At 42.0% G+C, this 17,477-nt stretch overlaps 1 protein-coding gene across 20 annotated transcripts in view; it reads right to left on the bottom strand.

Annotated features, from left to right (window-relative positions):
• The window catches only part of LOC108081755 (transcriptional regulator ATRX homolog), a 596,348-nt gene that overhangs the window by 403,870 nt on the left and 175,001 nt on the right, over positions 1-17,477 (bottom strand). For 13 of the 20 annotated variants that reach the window (XR_011444416.1, XR_011444415.1, XR_011444417.1 and 10 more), the window contains one exon: positions 4,150-4,230. The exons of 6 other annotated variants lie outside the window; for them this stretch is intronic. Coding sequence is in view for 10 of the 14 variants with exons in the window: in XM_070283638.1 (XP_070139739.1) it covers positions 4,150-4,230 (81 nt within the window). In the remaining 4 variants the exon portion in view is untranslated. Of the gene's footprint in view, positions 1-4,048; positions 4,085-4,149; positions 4,231-17,477 lie in introns of those variants that run through there. One more of the 20 variants, XM_070283637.1, reaches the window with a different exon arrangement.

Below are 17,477 nucleotides of genomic sequence, written 5' to 3' on the forward strand. Positions count from 1 at the left end.
ATAGACATCATCCAGCGCGCTCAATCAAAATTCCTGAGAACAAAACATCCACAGGGATCTTGGAATTTTCGCAGTAAAGAATGAAATTGAAAAACAAAAAGGAAAGATTCAATAAATACCAGCAACACCTAAAATTCGTAATTCCCCTGCATAAAAGGGTTAGTAAATTGAATATTGAAAACTACAGAGGTTTTTGAACTCTTAATTACTGCTAATTACGATTTTAAACTATGTTGGTGACGAATGTAGACTCTTTTATGCTTTGCAAGCTGACATACAATTTGCAGTACAGGTGCATTAACAATTTGCTGTTTCTTAAAACCTCTAAATGCAATTTTATGTTGTTCTTTTTACGAATTATTCTATAGGGACGAGTGATCTCAAACGAATCCATTCTTTCACAGATCTTTGAGTTCCGCATACGCACAACTTAATCTTTACCGACCATATTGGCTTTATTATTGGTAAAGCTAAAGGGGTGTTTGCCTTTGTCAAGGAGTTTGACTATCCCTACACCACAAAACTCCTTTATATCTCTCTTGTCCGCCCTATTCTCGAATATTGTTTGTATGTATGGTCACCTCAATATGCGAAGTATCAGGACCTTATTGAATCGGTCCAGAAACAATTCCTTTTGTTTGCTCTACGGGGATTCCACTGGGACCCACATCGTCGCCTCCCGTCTTATATCAAAAAGCTGCGCCTCCTAAGCCTGCCCTATCTTAAAGATTTGCCACGGAGTGACAAACAAATTGATTAATGGACATATTTCTTCTTCATATCTGTTAAGTCAATTGAAGTTTTCAGTCCATGCAAGACCTTCTCTTCACTTTCAACCGATCGCTCTTGATTTATATAAATTAGATTTCGAGGTGCATTACCCTTGCCGCATTTTATATTCGCTTTATAATGTATTATACTTTTTGTTGCATGTTATATTGTCCTAAAATGTTAACCTATAAATTGTATTAAGACATCTATCCTTGTCTTTGTCCACCTTATGTGAGTCGGAGCACTCCCTACCCGGTCAGAGGTAAGGACAAGGCTTTTAAATGGCAGAAATTTCCTATTCTTTGGAAATAAATAAAAAGATGGCTGTTGTTTCCGTCAAAACGCTGCAGACCAATTGCAATAACAAATCAAAAGTTGAACGAAAACTTGCCACAAAAAATCATCTTTCAACGTAGCACAGGAGCGCCTCTAAACCAATCAACAAGTTACAAAAAATAAAAAAAAGTCGTCGCAAAAACGATTTTAATCATACTTATTCGACAGAAAATGTCATAAGGATTCAGAATCTGCAATAAAATCAATTGTAGGATTTTTATAGAATATCAGGCCTGCTCCGGTAATCGAAAACGGCAAGATTTTTTCGTTTTCGTTTTTGAAAACGAGAAATTGGTGCTCCGGTAATCGAAAACGAAAGATTTTTTCGATTTGAAAAACGGGAACCTTTTTCTGGCCGGAATGAATGGCTTTATTTTATATGAAATCAGATCTTATTTACAAAAGGAAAAAAATAGTTTACTCAATGGTCTATTGATGTTTATTCTACACCACCACAAGATCATTCTGGCACGTAGTTATTTTTAAAAAAATTTATTTCTGACCCCAGCTCAGATTTGACAACAAAATTTTTGCCGTTTTCAACCAGTTTTCTCGTTTTGGCGATAGGTCGATAAGTTCACCACAAAAAGTTATCGCCAAGGTTGCCATATTGTTGGTGGAACGAAACAGCCAGTTAAAAATACTTATAAAATATAAATGAATACATTAATAACTTTAAAGGACCGTCAAAATGGTTGTTTATTATTAATGCTATTTAATGTAATTACTTAAATGGTCCAAATTAACCAAATAATTATTTGAGACCACCGGAATTAAAACTGTGAAAAGTATGGCAGCATCTTAGTGCCTAGATTTGCTTAACTCTAGCATTTTTGGCCTTTTTCTGGCTTATAAAAAGGGCAATTGTAAATATAATAGGCAGTACTTTACGTTGTTTGCCTATTACCAAAAACACAAGTTAGCTGCTTGAGCAGTGAGAAACGATGAGAAAACGAAACATTCCGATAGCAGAAATTTGCCGAAAACCGGAGCAGCTAAAAACGAAAACGGTTCGTTTTCGTCCAAAACGTAATCGAAAAAATTTTACGATTACCGGAGCAGGCCTGTATATGAGCCTTTTAAAGTTGAGAAAATTGGTTTTCTTACAGGTAATATTACACTAAAAAAATATCACCTTTAGTCATGTTTTTTGCTTTAAATAAATAGATAGATACATTCATAAACTGTAAACCAACCCAAAAAGAAAAGGAATGGGGTTTGGGCCCGCACTGGTATATTGCTACCTGACACGTGTTCATTTGTTTAACTTTTTTCTGGCTAAAGCAGTCTATAACTTTTTGGCTGAAGAGAGAGTCAGCGACTGCACTATAAATTTGACCTACGTGGATCTTTTCTGGACCAAAATTAAGTTTCAGCAGTTGCGCCACGCCGCATCTGCAGATATGCAACGGCATAAACCAAAACTACTTAAGGTTGACGGACACAACATAATACACACCAAAATATATACCAACTGTAGCGCTTACGGTTTTGTGACGGTACTTATGATCTGAGAAGGATGGTCTCTCAGAAACTCTCCATTCTGATACCAAAGTACCTTGACCCCTTACAAGAGTAAGATCTAGCACGTTTGAGGTGGTGGGACCTACAAAGGTGTGTTCCTCCCCCACATTTGGTATACTTAAATTGGTTGACAGTATAAAGTGACTCACCAGTTTCGTTTATGTCGGGGCTTCTACCAGGCTCATGAGTTCTTCTGGTGAGGCCGTCCTGTAGTGTGCGATGTAGCAGGAAGCTACCAAAAGACGCTTTTTTCTGCTCTCTAGCATCACCACAGTCAGGTCATCAGAGCTGTAATGGGACATAAGGTTAGCGTGTAGAACCTTCCGTACAATTACGACGGTTCTATTCCTGCCTGTTGGTGGATGGAGCAAATTCAGTCCGGCGATGGCATTGCCTGAGGCGATCCATGGCTCCTGGACCAAAGCTATATCGGCGGATCCTTGCTCTATGGCAATGAGGAGTTCCACCGACGCGACCTTGGTCTTATGGAGGTTGAGCTGCAGCACCCTGAGTGTCGTGGGTACTGGTACTCACCTCCATACGACGGGTTGACTACTACGGTCAGATTACCGTCCTCTCCTTCGGCGGACTCATCCAGCGTCATTCCCTAGCCGGCATCCACGATGGTTTCCAGACCTAGGTCCTTCTTCACCACGTCTGCCTTCAGGGTGTGAGCATCCGTATCCACGGGATGGCGCTTTTTGAGGCGCAGGCGCTACCCATGCCCCACGCCATCTTCCAGTATCTGGGATAGAGGATGTCTTCTGCTTCCTTGCTTATCTGGAGGACTGCACTTTGGCCCCCTTCTTGGGTAATGGGGTCCCAACGTGCAGAACTTTCCAGCCCGCGGTTGGTATGTCCGGATTCTGATGCTGCAGCAGCTTCAGCGCCCGGTCCCCTTGGATTGCGATGGGGAAGAGTATCTTCGCCATTGGAATGGATGGGATTAGCTCCCTGTCTACCACTTGAGTGCCACGATCAAATGTCGTTTGGTCACCTCACTGACATTTGCGGTCTTTTTGGGCTTTTTCGCCATTTGGAGAGGGCCTGGCTCTTTAGGCCCGCGTTGCCGCTTGCTCCCAGGTCCTTAAAGGCGCTCTCGGCTAAGCGCTGCCTATTATTGGCAAGCGTCTCCTCCACCTTGTTGGCGAATCTACCCGTCGAGTTCATGTGTGGGAGCCTGCCTGCAGCGATCCTCTCCTCTGCCCAGGTAAGCTTTATCTGCTCCTCTGGGGATAGGGGGGCTTTTTAGAGATAAAAACCTAATTTTTTTTTAGTTGTTTTCATTGAAAAATACTTATTTGTTCACTTTGATACCCTATAAAAAGACGGATGAGTGGGCGTGGCACATTTTCCAATACATATGTATATTTAACAGTCATTATCTTTCAATTGCCTGCTCACAACAACAACACTTATGTAATCTTTTGATTCAAGATTTGTAACTAAATATCTTAAACAGATCAAAATATATTATTGTTATTAAAATTCCAATGTTATTTAAAGTTTAATACGCACCTGTACCGAAGTCATTGGAATAAATAGAACATATTCAAATTTTTGTGGTAGAAACGATTTAAGTAATTGGGCTTCTTTTCTCTGTAATTATATAAAAGTAAAATATTATATCAATTTATTAGGAACCACATTAATATACCTCAGTATGGTATTACAATTTAAGTCAGATCTTTCCAACGCAATGAATTTGACATTTCTGACCCTATAAGGTATATTCTTGATCAGCATTAACAGCACCGTATTGTCCGGGCCTGATCAAATTTAAAGTTATCGTAAGCTTGCCTATCTATTGTAGGCTTTCTTAAAAACATAAGCTAGAACTCTAGTTATTTTTATTTATTTTTAAGATAACGAGTAAAGAACGACATACTACAAATGTACATATAATTTGGAAATTACTCTTTTTGACATTAATTAAAAACAAGAAAGGAAGCTAACTTCGACACACCGAAGTTTGTATACCCTTGCTGAAATTTTTTCATTACATTTTACCTATACTTAATATGCTTACAGTTTGACAGTTACAGTTTTACATTCCCAGCTTTACATTTTCTCTACGTCTACCAATCGTTTCTATGGCAGCTATATGATAAAGTTGTCCGATTTTCATAAAATTTATACCAAAATTGTAAAATAATGAAATAAGCTTATATCTCAGAGTAGATGAAAATACGTTGAAAAACGACGAAGTTATAATTTTTTCTATTTATTTCCTGATTGTTCCTATGGCAGCTATAAGCTTATACGACAGCCTCATTTCAGGGTCTGAACAGTATATGCCCGCTCCAACTCTTCCTTCCATCTTGGAGCCGTCGGTATATATATTGAGGTATTGAGCATGGTCCTGGCCTGACTTCCAGTCATTTGGTCCCATGAATACTGTTGTGTTTACATCCGGGCACGTTCTGGGTATCATGTAGTCAGATGTACTGCTCATGTCTCGACCAATTGAACTGTGCCCGAAACCTTGTAGCGACCAGTTTCCTGATGCAACCAGACGTTGTGCCGCCTTTCCTGCTGTCAGTTGCGCTTGGATATCTAGGGGATATATACCGATTATGGTTTCGAGTGCTTTGGTGGGGGTTGACCTCAGCGCCCCTGATATGCAGAGCAGTGCCTGCCGCTGGGTTCTCTCCTTAAGCTTATTATACGTTTTCTTCTCCATGGCTTGCCACCACATTAAGACTCCATACAGCAGAGTCGGGCGCACCACCGATATGTAGACCCAATGCATTAGAGCGGGTGAGAGGCCCCATGTGCTGCTAAGCATCTTCTTGGGTGCATATAGCGCTATGGTGGCCTTTTTTACCCTCTCTACTACATTGGCCTTCCACGTCAGCTTGCTGTCAAGTACAATGCCGAGGTATTTGACTTGTGTTTTCGGGGTCAGCCTGGTTTTGTTAATTTTCGGGGGGATCCATTGCGGCACCTTGTATCTCTTGGTGAAGAGAATAAGGTCCGTCTTATCCTCATTGATATTGAGTCCTACCTTCCCCGCCCACTCACATATCTCCCTGAGCAGTGTTTCCATGATCGAGCTGAGGGTCGATGGACAGACTCCCGTGATAATTATGCTTATGTCATCCGCATAAGCTGTTATCTTTGGTGCTTCCCTCTCAAATCTCTTGATTAGGTCGTCTACCAAGAGATTCCATAGGAGGGGCGACAGAACCCCCCTTGCGGCGTTCCTCTGTGCGCTCCTCTCACCATGGAAGCGGTGCCCCAATCTGATTGTACCCGCCGGCAACTTAGAAGACTCCTTACCCACAAGTTGATGGCGGGGGACGAGTTCGTCGCCCCGGATATGTCCACAAACACTCCAAGTGCATATTCCTTATTGTTTAGGGCTCTTTCAATGGTGGCTACCAACGAATGTAGTGCTGTCTCCACTGATTTCCCCTTTCGTATAGGCGAGCTGGTTGGTCGACAGTTGCCTCCCTACATCGTTCCTGATGTATAGGTCCAGCAGCTTTTCCAGCGTTTTAAGTAGGAATGAGGTGAGGCTTATCGGTCTGTAATCCTTGCGGCTCACGTGACTGCACTTTCCTGCTTTGGGCAGGAAGACAATCCGAGAGGTCCTCCATTAGATAGGGATATAGCCCGTGCTTAAACAAGCTGTATATATTGCGTAGAGCCATAGGGTGATCACTTCCTTGGTCGCCTGCAGCATGGCTGGGAATATTCCATCTAGTCCTGGTGCTTTATCCTCGCAAAGGAGTCTATAGCCCAGTTGATTCTACTAGAGGATATTAGATCTTTTGGGAGATGCTCTTCTCCAGTGGCTAGGTCCTGGTGATTATTTGCATCGGGTACCTCAGTGCATCCTGGGAAATGCGCATGCATTAGTGCTGTTAAGGCCTCTTCGCTGCCCTCAGTCCACTGTCCGTCGTCGCGTTTGAGCTGACTCTGTATGGTTGGCTGCTTCGATAGCAGCTTCCGGAGTCTAGCCGTTTCCGGGGCAGTCTCTATATTGGAGCAGAAGTTTCGCCATGAGTTTCTCTGCGCCTTGCGTATTTCCTTCTTGTAGTCCCTAAGTAGGACTTTGTATTCCTCATTGGTGATGTCATCTTTCGCCTGCTTGGCGATTTTGAAGAATTCTTTGAGGACTCTCCTCTGTCTCTCAAGGACTCTCCATTCTGATACCAAAGTACCTTGTCCCCTTACAAGAGTAAGATCAAGCACGTTTGAGGAGGTGGGACCTATAAAGGTGTGTTCCTCCCCCACGTTTGCTATACTCAGGTTGGTTGAGAGTATAAAATTTAAGAGGGACTCACCTCTGTCGTTTATGTCGGAGCTCCCCCATTCGCAGTGGTGCGCGTTGGCGTCTGCACCCACGAGCAGTTGCTGGTCCTTCGGGCTGGCTTCTACCAACCTCATGAGTTCTTCTGGTGGGGCCGTCCTGTCGTGTGCCATGTAGCAGGAAGCTACCAAAAGGCGCTTTTTCCCGCTCTCTAGCATCACCACGGTCAGGTCATCAGAGCTGTAATGAGACATAAGGTTAGCGTGTAGACCCTTCCGTACAAGTACGGCGGTTCTATTCCTGCTTACCGTTGGTGGATGGAGCAAATTGTAATTTGCGGACTTCAGTCCGGCGATGGCATTGCCTGAGGCGATCCATGGCTCCTGGACCAAAGCTCTGTCGGAGGATCCTTGCTCCATGGCTATGAGGAGTTCCGCCGACGCGACCTTGCTCTTATGGAGGTTGAGCTGCAGCACCCTGAGTGTCATGGGTACTGGGCTCACCTCCATACGACGGGTTGACTACTACTAGGTAGTATTATAAGATTTTATACACTTATTGTTAATCTCATAAATGAGAAGATTCAATAAATAAAGCAAAGCCTAAAAAAAAAAATAAATTGCAACCGTCCGTTTCATCACGCGACCAGTGTATTCGCCTGCTTAATACGGCTCTGATGTTTCCGATGCGCGTGGGTCAAACAGAGGCATCACGGTGTCAATGTTGAGCGCCGGTTGCACTGTTAATGCTTGCCACATTTTTAGCGTGTCCACAAACTTATCACTGCATTCAATATCAACTGTAAATCACTGAATCAGAATGTCCGCCAGGCTGTGGTGATCCCACTTCTAATGTCGGAGAATGAATATTCTTTTCAGCCATTGTTGAGCTAGTCAGTTCTGTTCACCTGCGCAGTCTCAAATTGAATGCTGTATCACGCCACTTTTTCTTTGGCCCTTTCACCCTCTCTCACTTTTTACTCAAACGACAATCCTAGACAATATCTAGCTGTCTCTCTCTTTCTCTTTCCTATTGCTGCGACAGACGAACAGACCTCACTCAGTAACAGACTGTCTTCTGTCCTTGTTCTGTTACCTGCTCAACTGTCATTGCGCCAACGCGCAACCTGCCAAGCTAAAGGGCTACAAATACCTGGGCAAGGCGAATAATTCCGACATGGCAACAAGCATTCCTGAGCACATTCCTTAGCGTGACTAGGAAATTTGCACTTAGCAAACAACTCGCAACATTGTATGGTTTTCTGTCCAGCTTCTTCAACTCGATTCTGTCTAATTGCAGCCTCGTGTTGCACAAATCCCGGACCCAGGGAACGATAACGCAAAGGACAAAGTTCGGCGAAACGTAGGTCTAACAAAAGTACAAACGTACACAACAACTATTAACGAAAAATATATATTACTAGCGGACCCGGCGAACTTTGTCTCGCCCCAATTTCACGACTTCATATAACGCCAGAGTAATAATAGAACAACGGCTAATTTAAATTTGTTGTGAAATTTTTTTGACTCGAAATCAGTGAAGAGCGATGTGATAAACAATATATTTTGTTTTGTTATCCGGTGCAAAAATAAATAATGATGGCGGCTTTCCTACACGCGAACAGGCTACGTATAACTGTCCATGTGAAAAACATGGATATTCCAGATTTATCCCGCAGACTTCCAACGATTGGCTTGCGATTTATTGATTGTCATCGCAAATGCCAATCGAACTGGGAACTGAATCCTCTTGAATTGGAATGGAAGATCTGTTGTCCGGCGGAGTTCCTGGCACATCCAGTGAGTTCAAAAATTCTGTCGGATAGTTGGTCGCTTCATCCTCGTCGGTCACGCTGTCAACGGATCTATATGAATGCAGTTCTCCAGCGATTTGACTTTGAATAACGATATTCAAACTATCTACGTCCTTATTCTTCGCTGCTAGTATTGCCCGTTCACTAATCCAATCGAGATTTGTATAATTTTGTGAAATGTCGGGAAACATTTGTGATGAGTTCCTCTTTCGATGATGATTTTGCATTCTCTCATCGTGGACGTTGGCTGGTCAACCGTCAGAAGATTCATTGGTGCAGTTCCAACAATGTAGCAGCAATGCCAAAGCCAACACAATTTGAGATTTTGACAGAATTGTTGCCAGAATCAACAAAATGACGAATATCTTGCCTGTCCCACGAGGAGCATCGATAAAGTATAAGCCTCCGGTTTCATCGTCAACAACCGTCATTATCGAATCGTACACTTCCTTCTACTCGGCATTCTAAAACGGCACATTTGTTCGAACTCTTTCGGCCAGGTTATCCTGATTGTAGTGTTGCTCCCGTTGAAATTCGCGATTGAAAGTATCGTGCAATGAACGATTTGGCGGATGACATGTAGCTGTGATAATTGCGAATAATGTATTGGTTTGATTCATTAACGCAGAAAGTGGCATCGGCGAGCGTTGAGTCCCAATGAGTATAGATTTTTTTGTTTAAATATTTCATCGATACACAATATCAACGCAGCTATGATCTATGTGAGGTGTTTCAGAATTTTACATACAACTGTGTGTACATCTGTTGAGCTGCTAGCGACTTTTCCCGAAGGTTTTCGCAAAATTTTCTTATGTAATAACCTTCTACCGGCAATTACAAACAACTGAAAAAAATGAAGCTAAACGGCCCAGCCGTTTTCTTGTGATGCGATTGCTAACATTTTTTGTCTCCATTTTTATACCCTTGCAGGATTTCAGTCAGAAGTTTGCAACGCATTGATGGAGACCTTTCCGACCCTATAAAGTATATATATTCTTGATCAGCATCAACAGCCGGGTCGATCTAGCCATGTCCGTCTGTCTGTCCGTCTGTCCGTTTCTACGCAAACTAGTCCCTCAGTTTTAAAGCTATCTAAATGAAACTTTGCATATAGTCTTCTATATACTCTCACTGCTATATATGTCGGAACGGGCCGGATCGGACGACTATATCATATAGCTGCCATACAAATGATCGATAAATGTTTAGAAAAAATATTATAACTTGGCTGTTTATCAACATTTTTGCACACTTTTTCAGATATGGCCATTTTATGTTATTTCAGAATTTCGGTAAAAATTTCTTGAAAATCGGACGACTATATCTTATAGCTGCCATAGGAACGATCGGAAAATTAATAGAAAAAAAAATGTATAACTTCGTTGTTTTTCAACCTATTTCCATCTACTCTGAGATATAAGCTTTTTTTTGTTATTTTAGAATTTTGTTATAAATTTTATGAAAATCGGACAACTATATCATATAGCTGCCATAGAAACGATCGGTAGATGTAGAGAAAATATAAAGCTGTGAATGTAAAACTGTAATTGTCAAACTGTAAGTATAGGTAAAATGTAATAAAACTCTGTTTTGTGTGTGTTTTCAATATTTAAATTTATAATATAAACATCAAAACCAATCTGCAAGGGTATACAAACTTCGGCGTGCCGAAGTTAGCTTCCTTTCTTGTTATATATATATATGTGCTATATTGTCGGAGACGGCGCTATATAGAGCGCGGGTTCAAATGGCGGCAACGCGACGGTTGGCTGCATCGGCCAGTAACGGCGGCAAAAACGGTCAGGATTGGCGCAGAAATATCCAATCTAGGCAGCAGGAAACGGCCACTGTAGGCGACAGTGAAAGGGCCACTTAGGTTATGGCCGGTCAGTTTAAGGCGCAGGTCTCACCAGTCTCCGTAGTCCTCCATATAGGGTTTGGCCCGTAGGCAGCTTGGTGGCGCGCAGGTAGCTTCCGACTGGAGCCTGATGGCGGCTTGTTGACGCGCGGGTGGCTTCCAGATGGAGGGGCTCTCCCAGTAGAAATCGCCGGCAACGGCTTGGAGACACGGCACACACCAAAACAAAAAAAAACTGTGGGCCGTGCATCTTGTTACGGTGACGCTGGAAGGAAACTTCCTTTTATTCAATTTCAATTTATTTTATTGGTTTCTTTTCTAAGCCCTGTCTGTCCTTGTCGCACTCATTATGCTTCTGTTTTCCGAAGACAGTGTCCCGGTGTTCATTGTTCTGCTTTTCGATGTTCCTCAACGCCGCACAGTAGCGCCTCTCGAACAATTAGCGTTGCAAAAATCGAAAAAGTCATGTTTTCAAAAAACGATTTTAACCATACTTATTCGACAGAAAATTTCCCAAGGATTCAGATTTTTTGTAGAAGATATGAGCATTCAAAGTTGAACTTTTTTCGTTTTTTGCATCATACCAAAAAAATGGGTAAAATGGTCGACTTTCAGGTAATATTACACAAAACCCATAAAACCAATGGACATAGTTTTTACTTTAAATCAGCGATGGGCACGCCGTGGCTCAATTTGCTCACACTGCTCAAACCGTTATCTTTTTTCGGAGGCGCCAGCAAGTCGCACATTTCAGTCGTTCCTCGCGATCAGCGAACCGTGAATATTTATAAAAACAACCACACTGACCTTTGGCGCAGGTAGCGAGCACATCCCCGCGATCCCGAGTTTGCAACCAAAAAAAACCAACGCGACCGACTCGCACATCGTCCCATAAACAAGAACAATTTTAAAGGGAACTGCGCGGCTGGCGTTGACTTCTGCACTAAAGAAAAAAGTTTGGATTTCTTTTGCAGTCGTTTTTCTTAGGCGGACATAAATGCACTCACAAATGGCTGAAGATATTGATATATTCAAAAAGTTTTTGTCAGTGTATTTTCTCGGCTCGCACATTCTGTGTGGCGCGTGGCTGCAACGCGTCGCAACGCTGGGGGTTGTTGTTGTTAGCTGCTATCAAACCGTTAGATCTCGTGCCCATCTCTGCTTTAAATGATAGATACATTCATAAACTGTTAATTAACCCAAAAAAACGGCACTTTGGTTTGGGCTTGTAATGGTAAATCGCTACCTGCCAGGTGTCCATTTTTTTCACCTTTTTCTGCCTAAAGTAGTCTAAAACTTCTGAAGCCGATGAAAGCCAACAACTACACTATGTCTACAAGTTACGTCGATCTTTCCTGGACCAGAATTAACTTTCATCGGCTGCGTTGAGCTGCGTCTGAGAAAATGCAACGACCAAAACTACTCAGGGTTAAATATACCAAAATACCGACAAAATTTCATACATTCCAAGAAATATACTAACTATACTAACTAAAAAAATTTGTTTTTCAGTTTTTAAATTATTTTTATTTGAGTAGGGTGAGGTGGGGTAAAGCCGACCTAGTAAATGGTTTTGGCTATAAAATTCTTATTTTACATCGGATCAAGTCGTTATATATACCAAATTAAAGTTTAGACTTTTGCGCAACTTTGTGACCATCGCAGCGGACACGTCCCCTGCGCCCTGTGAATCATCTGCCGTAACTTACCTTGGAGAAGCCTTAGGCCAACCGGCCTGCAACAGAGCGGCGAATATTATCACCCGCTCCCGATTTATATCTGCAACTGCGAGAAGTCTTAGGCCAACCGGCCTGCAACAGAGCGGCGAATATTATCATCCGCTCCCGATCTATATCTGCAACTGCGAGGGGCCGTCTGAGGAATCTCTATTGCCGTCGGCAATACACAGTTGAGAAATAATATTTACTAATTGGCGCCCACGTTAAATTACCCACCTAAGTCGGGAAAATCATGTAAGTGAGCACTTCTGTTCTAAATATTTTCCGGCATCTGCATTAGCAAAATATTTAAATACGCTATATTTTCTGCAACTCTGTATTAGAGTTTCGTGTTAACATTTTTATAAATAAACATACTCATTAATTGCTTGACAATTTAATTGGTGTTATCACAGGTGATATTATTAATGTTTATCATTGTTTGCATTTTTTAAATTTGTTCAATAAATATCTTGTGCCGAATATTATCGCCAATATTACTACCAGACGACATATCTAATACCCCAGCCTAGGCGCAAGGGCGCCGCCGGGAAATAAATTAATTAATTGTGCATTTATTATACCCTTGCAGGGTATTATAATTTCAGTCAGAAGTTTGCAACGCAGTGAAGGAGACGTTTCCGACCCTATAAAGTATATATATTCTTGATCAGCATCAACAGCCGAGTCGATCTAGCCATGTCCGTCTGTCCGTCTGTCCGTCCGTCTGTCCGTCTGTCCGTCCGTCTGTCCGTTTCTACGCAAACTAGTCCCTCAGTTTTAAAACTATCTAAATGAAACTTTGAATATAGTCTTTTATATACTCTCACTGCTATATATGTCGGAACGGGCCGGATCGGACGACTATATCATATAGCTGCCATACAAATGTTCGATAAATTTTTAGAAAAAAAATTATAACTTGGCTGTTTTTCAATATTATTCCATCATTTTTGAGATATAGCCATTTTATATTATTCCAGAATTTTGATAAAAATTTTATGAAAATCGGACCACTATATCTTATAGCTGCCATAGGAACGATCGGGAAATTAATCGAAAAAAATTAGAACTTCGTTGTTTTTCAACGTATTTTAATCTACTTTGGTACATAAGCTTTTTTTATTATTTCAGAATTTTGGTATAAATTTCATGAAAATCGAACGACTATATCTTATAGCTGCCATAGGAACGATAGGGAAAGTAATAGAAAAAATTATAACTTCGTTGTTATACCCTTGCAGGGTATTATAATTTCAGTCAGAAGTTTGCAACGCAGTGAAGGAGACCTTTCCGACCCTATAAAGTATATATATTCTTGAACAGCATCAACAGCCGAGTCGATCTAGCCATGTCCGTCTGTCCGTCTGTCCGTCTGTCCGTTTCTACGCAAACTAGTCCCTCAGTTTTAAAGCTATCTGAATGAAACTTTGCATATAGTCTTCTATATACTCTCACTGCTATATATGTCGGAACGGGCCGGATCGGACGACTATATCATATAGCTGCCATACAAATGTTCGATAAATTTTTAGAAAAATAATTATAACTTGGCTGTTTTTCAACATTTTTGCATCATTTTTGGAATATGGCCATTTTATATTATTCCAGAATTTTGGTAAAAATTTTATGAAAATCGGACGACTATATCTTATAGCTGCCATAGGAACAATCGAGCAATTAACAGAAAAAAATGTATAACTTCTTTGTTTTTCAACGTATTTTTATCTTCTTTGAGATATAGCCATTTTTTATAATTTCAGAATTTCGTATTCAATTTTATGAAAATCGGGCGACTATATCTTATAGCTGCCATAGGAACGATCGGGGAACTGCAGAAAAAATCTAATTTCGGTGTTTTTATTCTTTTATATTATTTCCCATTTTCGGATTTAATTTTATTAAAATCGAACGACTATATCCTATAGCTGCTATAGGAACGATCTGAAAATGTTTAGGAAAAAAATAAAAGTTCGTTGCTATTACTTATATGTTTCTGTTTTAGAATTATATACATATATAGCTCATGTAAAATATTTTTGGCCAATTCTGTAATTGGCAATTGGCAATCTGTACTCATAGCCTCTACTAAACAAATGATCAATCTTGCACAGTTGCATAATTAACCTTATTACCTGACATCTACCTGTAGTAGAGTCAAAAGGGTTAACCTTAAAGGTTGACAACAGGGAAGGTAAGGTGCTTTTTTATTGACGCACATGTATAATCCGCGGACTAGTATTTTTACAAAATCTCGCGCCATATATGAAGATTTTCGAGTATGACCTGTGGTGGTCACTCTATTTCTAACCGACCGAAAACTTAAACTTAATTGGTAAACTTCAAAACATATTTGCCATTTTTTAAGTGGAAGGCTAGACCATAGACCTACAGGGACCGAGTGACAACATATTTCAGTACTTCTCAGTGCTTCCAGTAGTTTTCTACTGTGTGAATTTGTGTTTATCTCAGTGAAAACAGTGAAAAGACAATTAATAGTGTTTGTGTGTGTGTGCATAGGTATAGAAAATTTTGAGTAAGTTTAGTGTTAGTTATACATTTTGGCTAGATTTTGTTTGGGTACGTTTTTAAACATTTGCCTCTATATATTTCGATCTCCTGTGGAGACCATCGTTAGGCGAATTAGCTTTTTCAAGCGCCCTTTTTTTAAACAGGAACAATAAGAAAATGCCGCGCACATCTTTTTTGTCCCAAGAACAGCGCCGCCAAGCCGCACTTAGGCGAAGTCGCGCTCAATACGCTAGGAATGCTTCACAAATTAGAGCCCGAAATGCCGAGCACAATGCCCTTGTCCGCTCAGCAATTTCGGAGGTTGCAGAGGAGACTCGCGCTCGAAATACCGAAGCACGCTCTCAGAGAAGGCGTAGTGAACGAGTTCGAGCGCGGGAACGAGTGAATGATGCAGCATCTCATGCACTCGCCAGACTGGACTGCGGATCACGCTGCTTGGAGATCGCTCGAAGAAAACCGCAGGCCAGAACGTGCTCGAGATGCTGCAGCGCATGCACTCGCCAGGGGCAACTCCGAGGAGCGTCGACGACAGCAGTTGCAAAATACTGCGGATCACGCTGCTTGGAGATCGCTCGAGGAAAACCGTAGGAGGGAACGTGCTCGAGATGCTGCAGCGCATGCACTCGCCAGGGGCAACTCCGAGGAGCGTCGACGACAGCAGTTGCAAAATACTGCGGATCACGCTGCTTGGAGATCGCTCGAGGAAAACCGTAGGCCAGAACGTGCTCGGGATGCTGCAGCTCATGCACTTGCCAGGAGCAACTCCGAGGAGCGTCGACGACAGCAGTTGCAAAATACTGCTGATCACGCTGCTTGGAGATCGCTCGCGGAAAACCGCAGGCCAGAACGTGCCCGAGATGCTGCAGCGCATGCACTCGCCAGGCAGAACTCGGAGGAGCGACGACGACAGCAGTTGCAAAATACTGCAGCGCACGCACTTGCCAGGAGAAACTCCGAGGAGCGGCGACGAGAGCAGGTGCAAAACACCCTCTCTCGCTCTAACCGAAGAGCACAAGAGGAAATTAGGAGGACTGAGCGAGCACGAGATGCCGAAGTCCGCAGAATTGCTAGGAACAACCCAATAATTAGGGCACGAGAACAAGATAGGAACACAATCCATCATCGGAACACTAGGCTTCAGAGGAGACTTCGGGAGCAGCGAATTCAGGAAATGGCTGAGGAGCGGCTCCTAACATACAGGTCCATTTCTCAAAATCGCCAGGCTGAATCTGCAAGGCAGTCACAGCGTAATATAGCTTCTAGAGCAGAACTATCCCCAGATGAAAGACATGATCATCGGGAACGCCAACGCCAAAGAAACCGAGCCTCTGCTAGGGAACAATATCGACGGAATATAAAAGATGGACCAACTCAATGCTGTGTGTGCTGTGGAGGAACATGGTTTCCATCGCAGATAAATGGTTTAAAGAAAAATTCCATATCTGCAAAGTATCCAAATTTAAATGTAGACAATGCATTTTATTTAAGTAGGAAATTCCCGAGTCCGTCAGGCAAATATCAGTTTTGCAGCACATGTCGTCAGAGTGTTTCAAAGGGTAAATTACCATCCCTTTGCCTCTCTAATGGCTTTGACTTCCCAGATATCCCTGAGTGCCTTAAAAATTTAACATGCCTTGAGGAGCGCCTTATTTCTCCACGAATTCCTTTTATGCGTATTATCTCCCTAGGCTATGAAAGGCAATGCGGAATTAGAGGTGCAGTAGTTAATGTTCCGATTTCGGTACCTGATACTGTAAACGCACTTCCCCGTTCCTTTGATGCGACTCATGTCATACAGGTGCACCTTAAAAGGAAGCTAGAGTATTCCCACAATTTCATGACTGAAACAATTCGACCCGCTCGGGTCCTTGAAGCTGTTCGTTATTTAGTTAACACTGAGCTTTACAGAAAGCACAATATTGCTTTTAATGGGAGTTGGCTTACTCAAATGGGAGATCGAGAAGAAATCCCTTTTATCGCAGATGAAGCCGACCGAGAGGAGGTGGAACAGCTCTTACGCCAACTACCCAATTCTCAATTAAATCGACCAGAAGAAGATTTAAATCCAGGCGGTCATGAAACCCTCTTAGAAAAAATGACACTGCTCTTCAACGTATAGCTTTGGCCCCCGGAGAAGGGCGCCTTCCAACTAATTTAACCCTCGATGAAGATGCAGAAGAACTTTCGTTCCCAACAATCTCTTGCGGTGCTGTTTTCAAAGCAAAAACCACCTACGCAAAAAAAGCAAGATCGCAAATTCGTTTTTACGATCGTCGTTGTGCAGTAGTACCTAAAGTACTTTATATGTACAAATTTTACGAAATGCAGCGAATTCAAAATTCAATCTCCATTGCCCTTCGTAAAAAATCAGGTTCGGTAACTGCTGCCAATGTGATGGATAATTCGTTTGTTGACAACCTTGTACAGCATGACGACGGATATCACATTCTTAAAGGTCTTCGATCCGCTCCAGCTCATTGGGAAGCTGAGAAAAAAAAGGTCATAGCTATGATAAGGCAATTTGGGCTGCCTACTTTTTTTATAACTTTTTCCGCTGCGGAATCCAAATGGAATGAACTTTTGGTTATTCTTTCTCGTCTATTGGATAATAGAAATATTACAGAAGACGAAGCGGCAACTCTTTCTACCGCCGAAAAGGCTAGATTA

The sequence above is a fragment of the Drosophila kikkawai genome, chromosome 2R, assembly GCF_030179895.1.
Source record: "Drosophila kikkawai strain 14028-0561.14 chromosome 2R, DkikHiC1v2, whole genome shotgun sequence".
Classification (NCBI taxonomy): Eukaryota; Metazoa; Arthropoda; class Insecta; order Diptera; family Drosophilidae; genus Drosophila; species Drosophila kikkawai.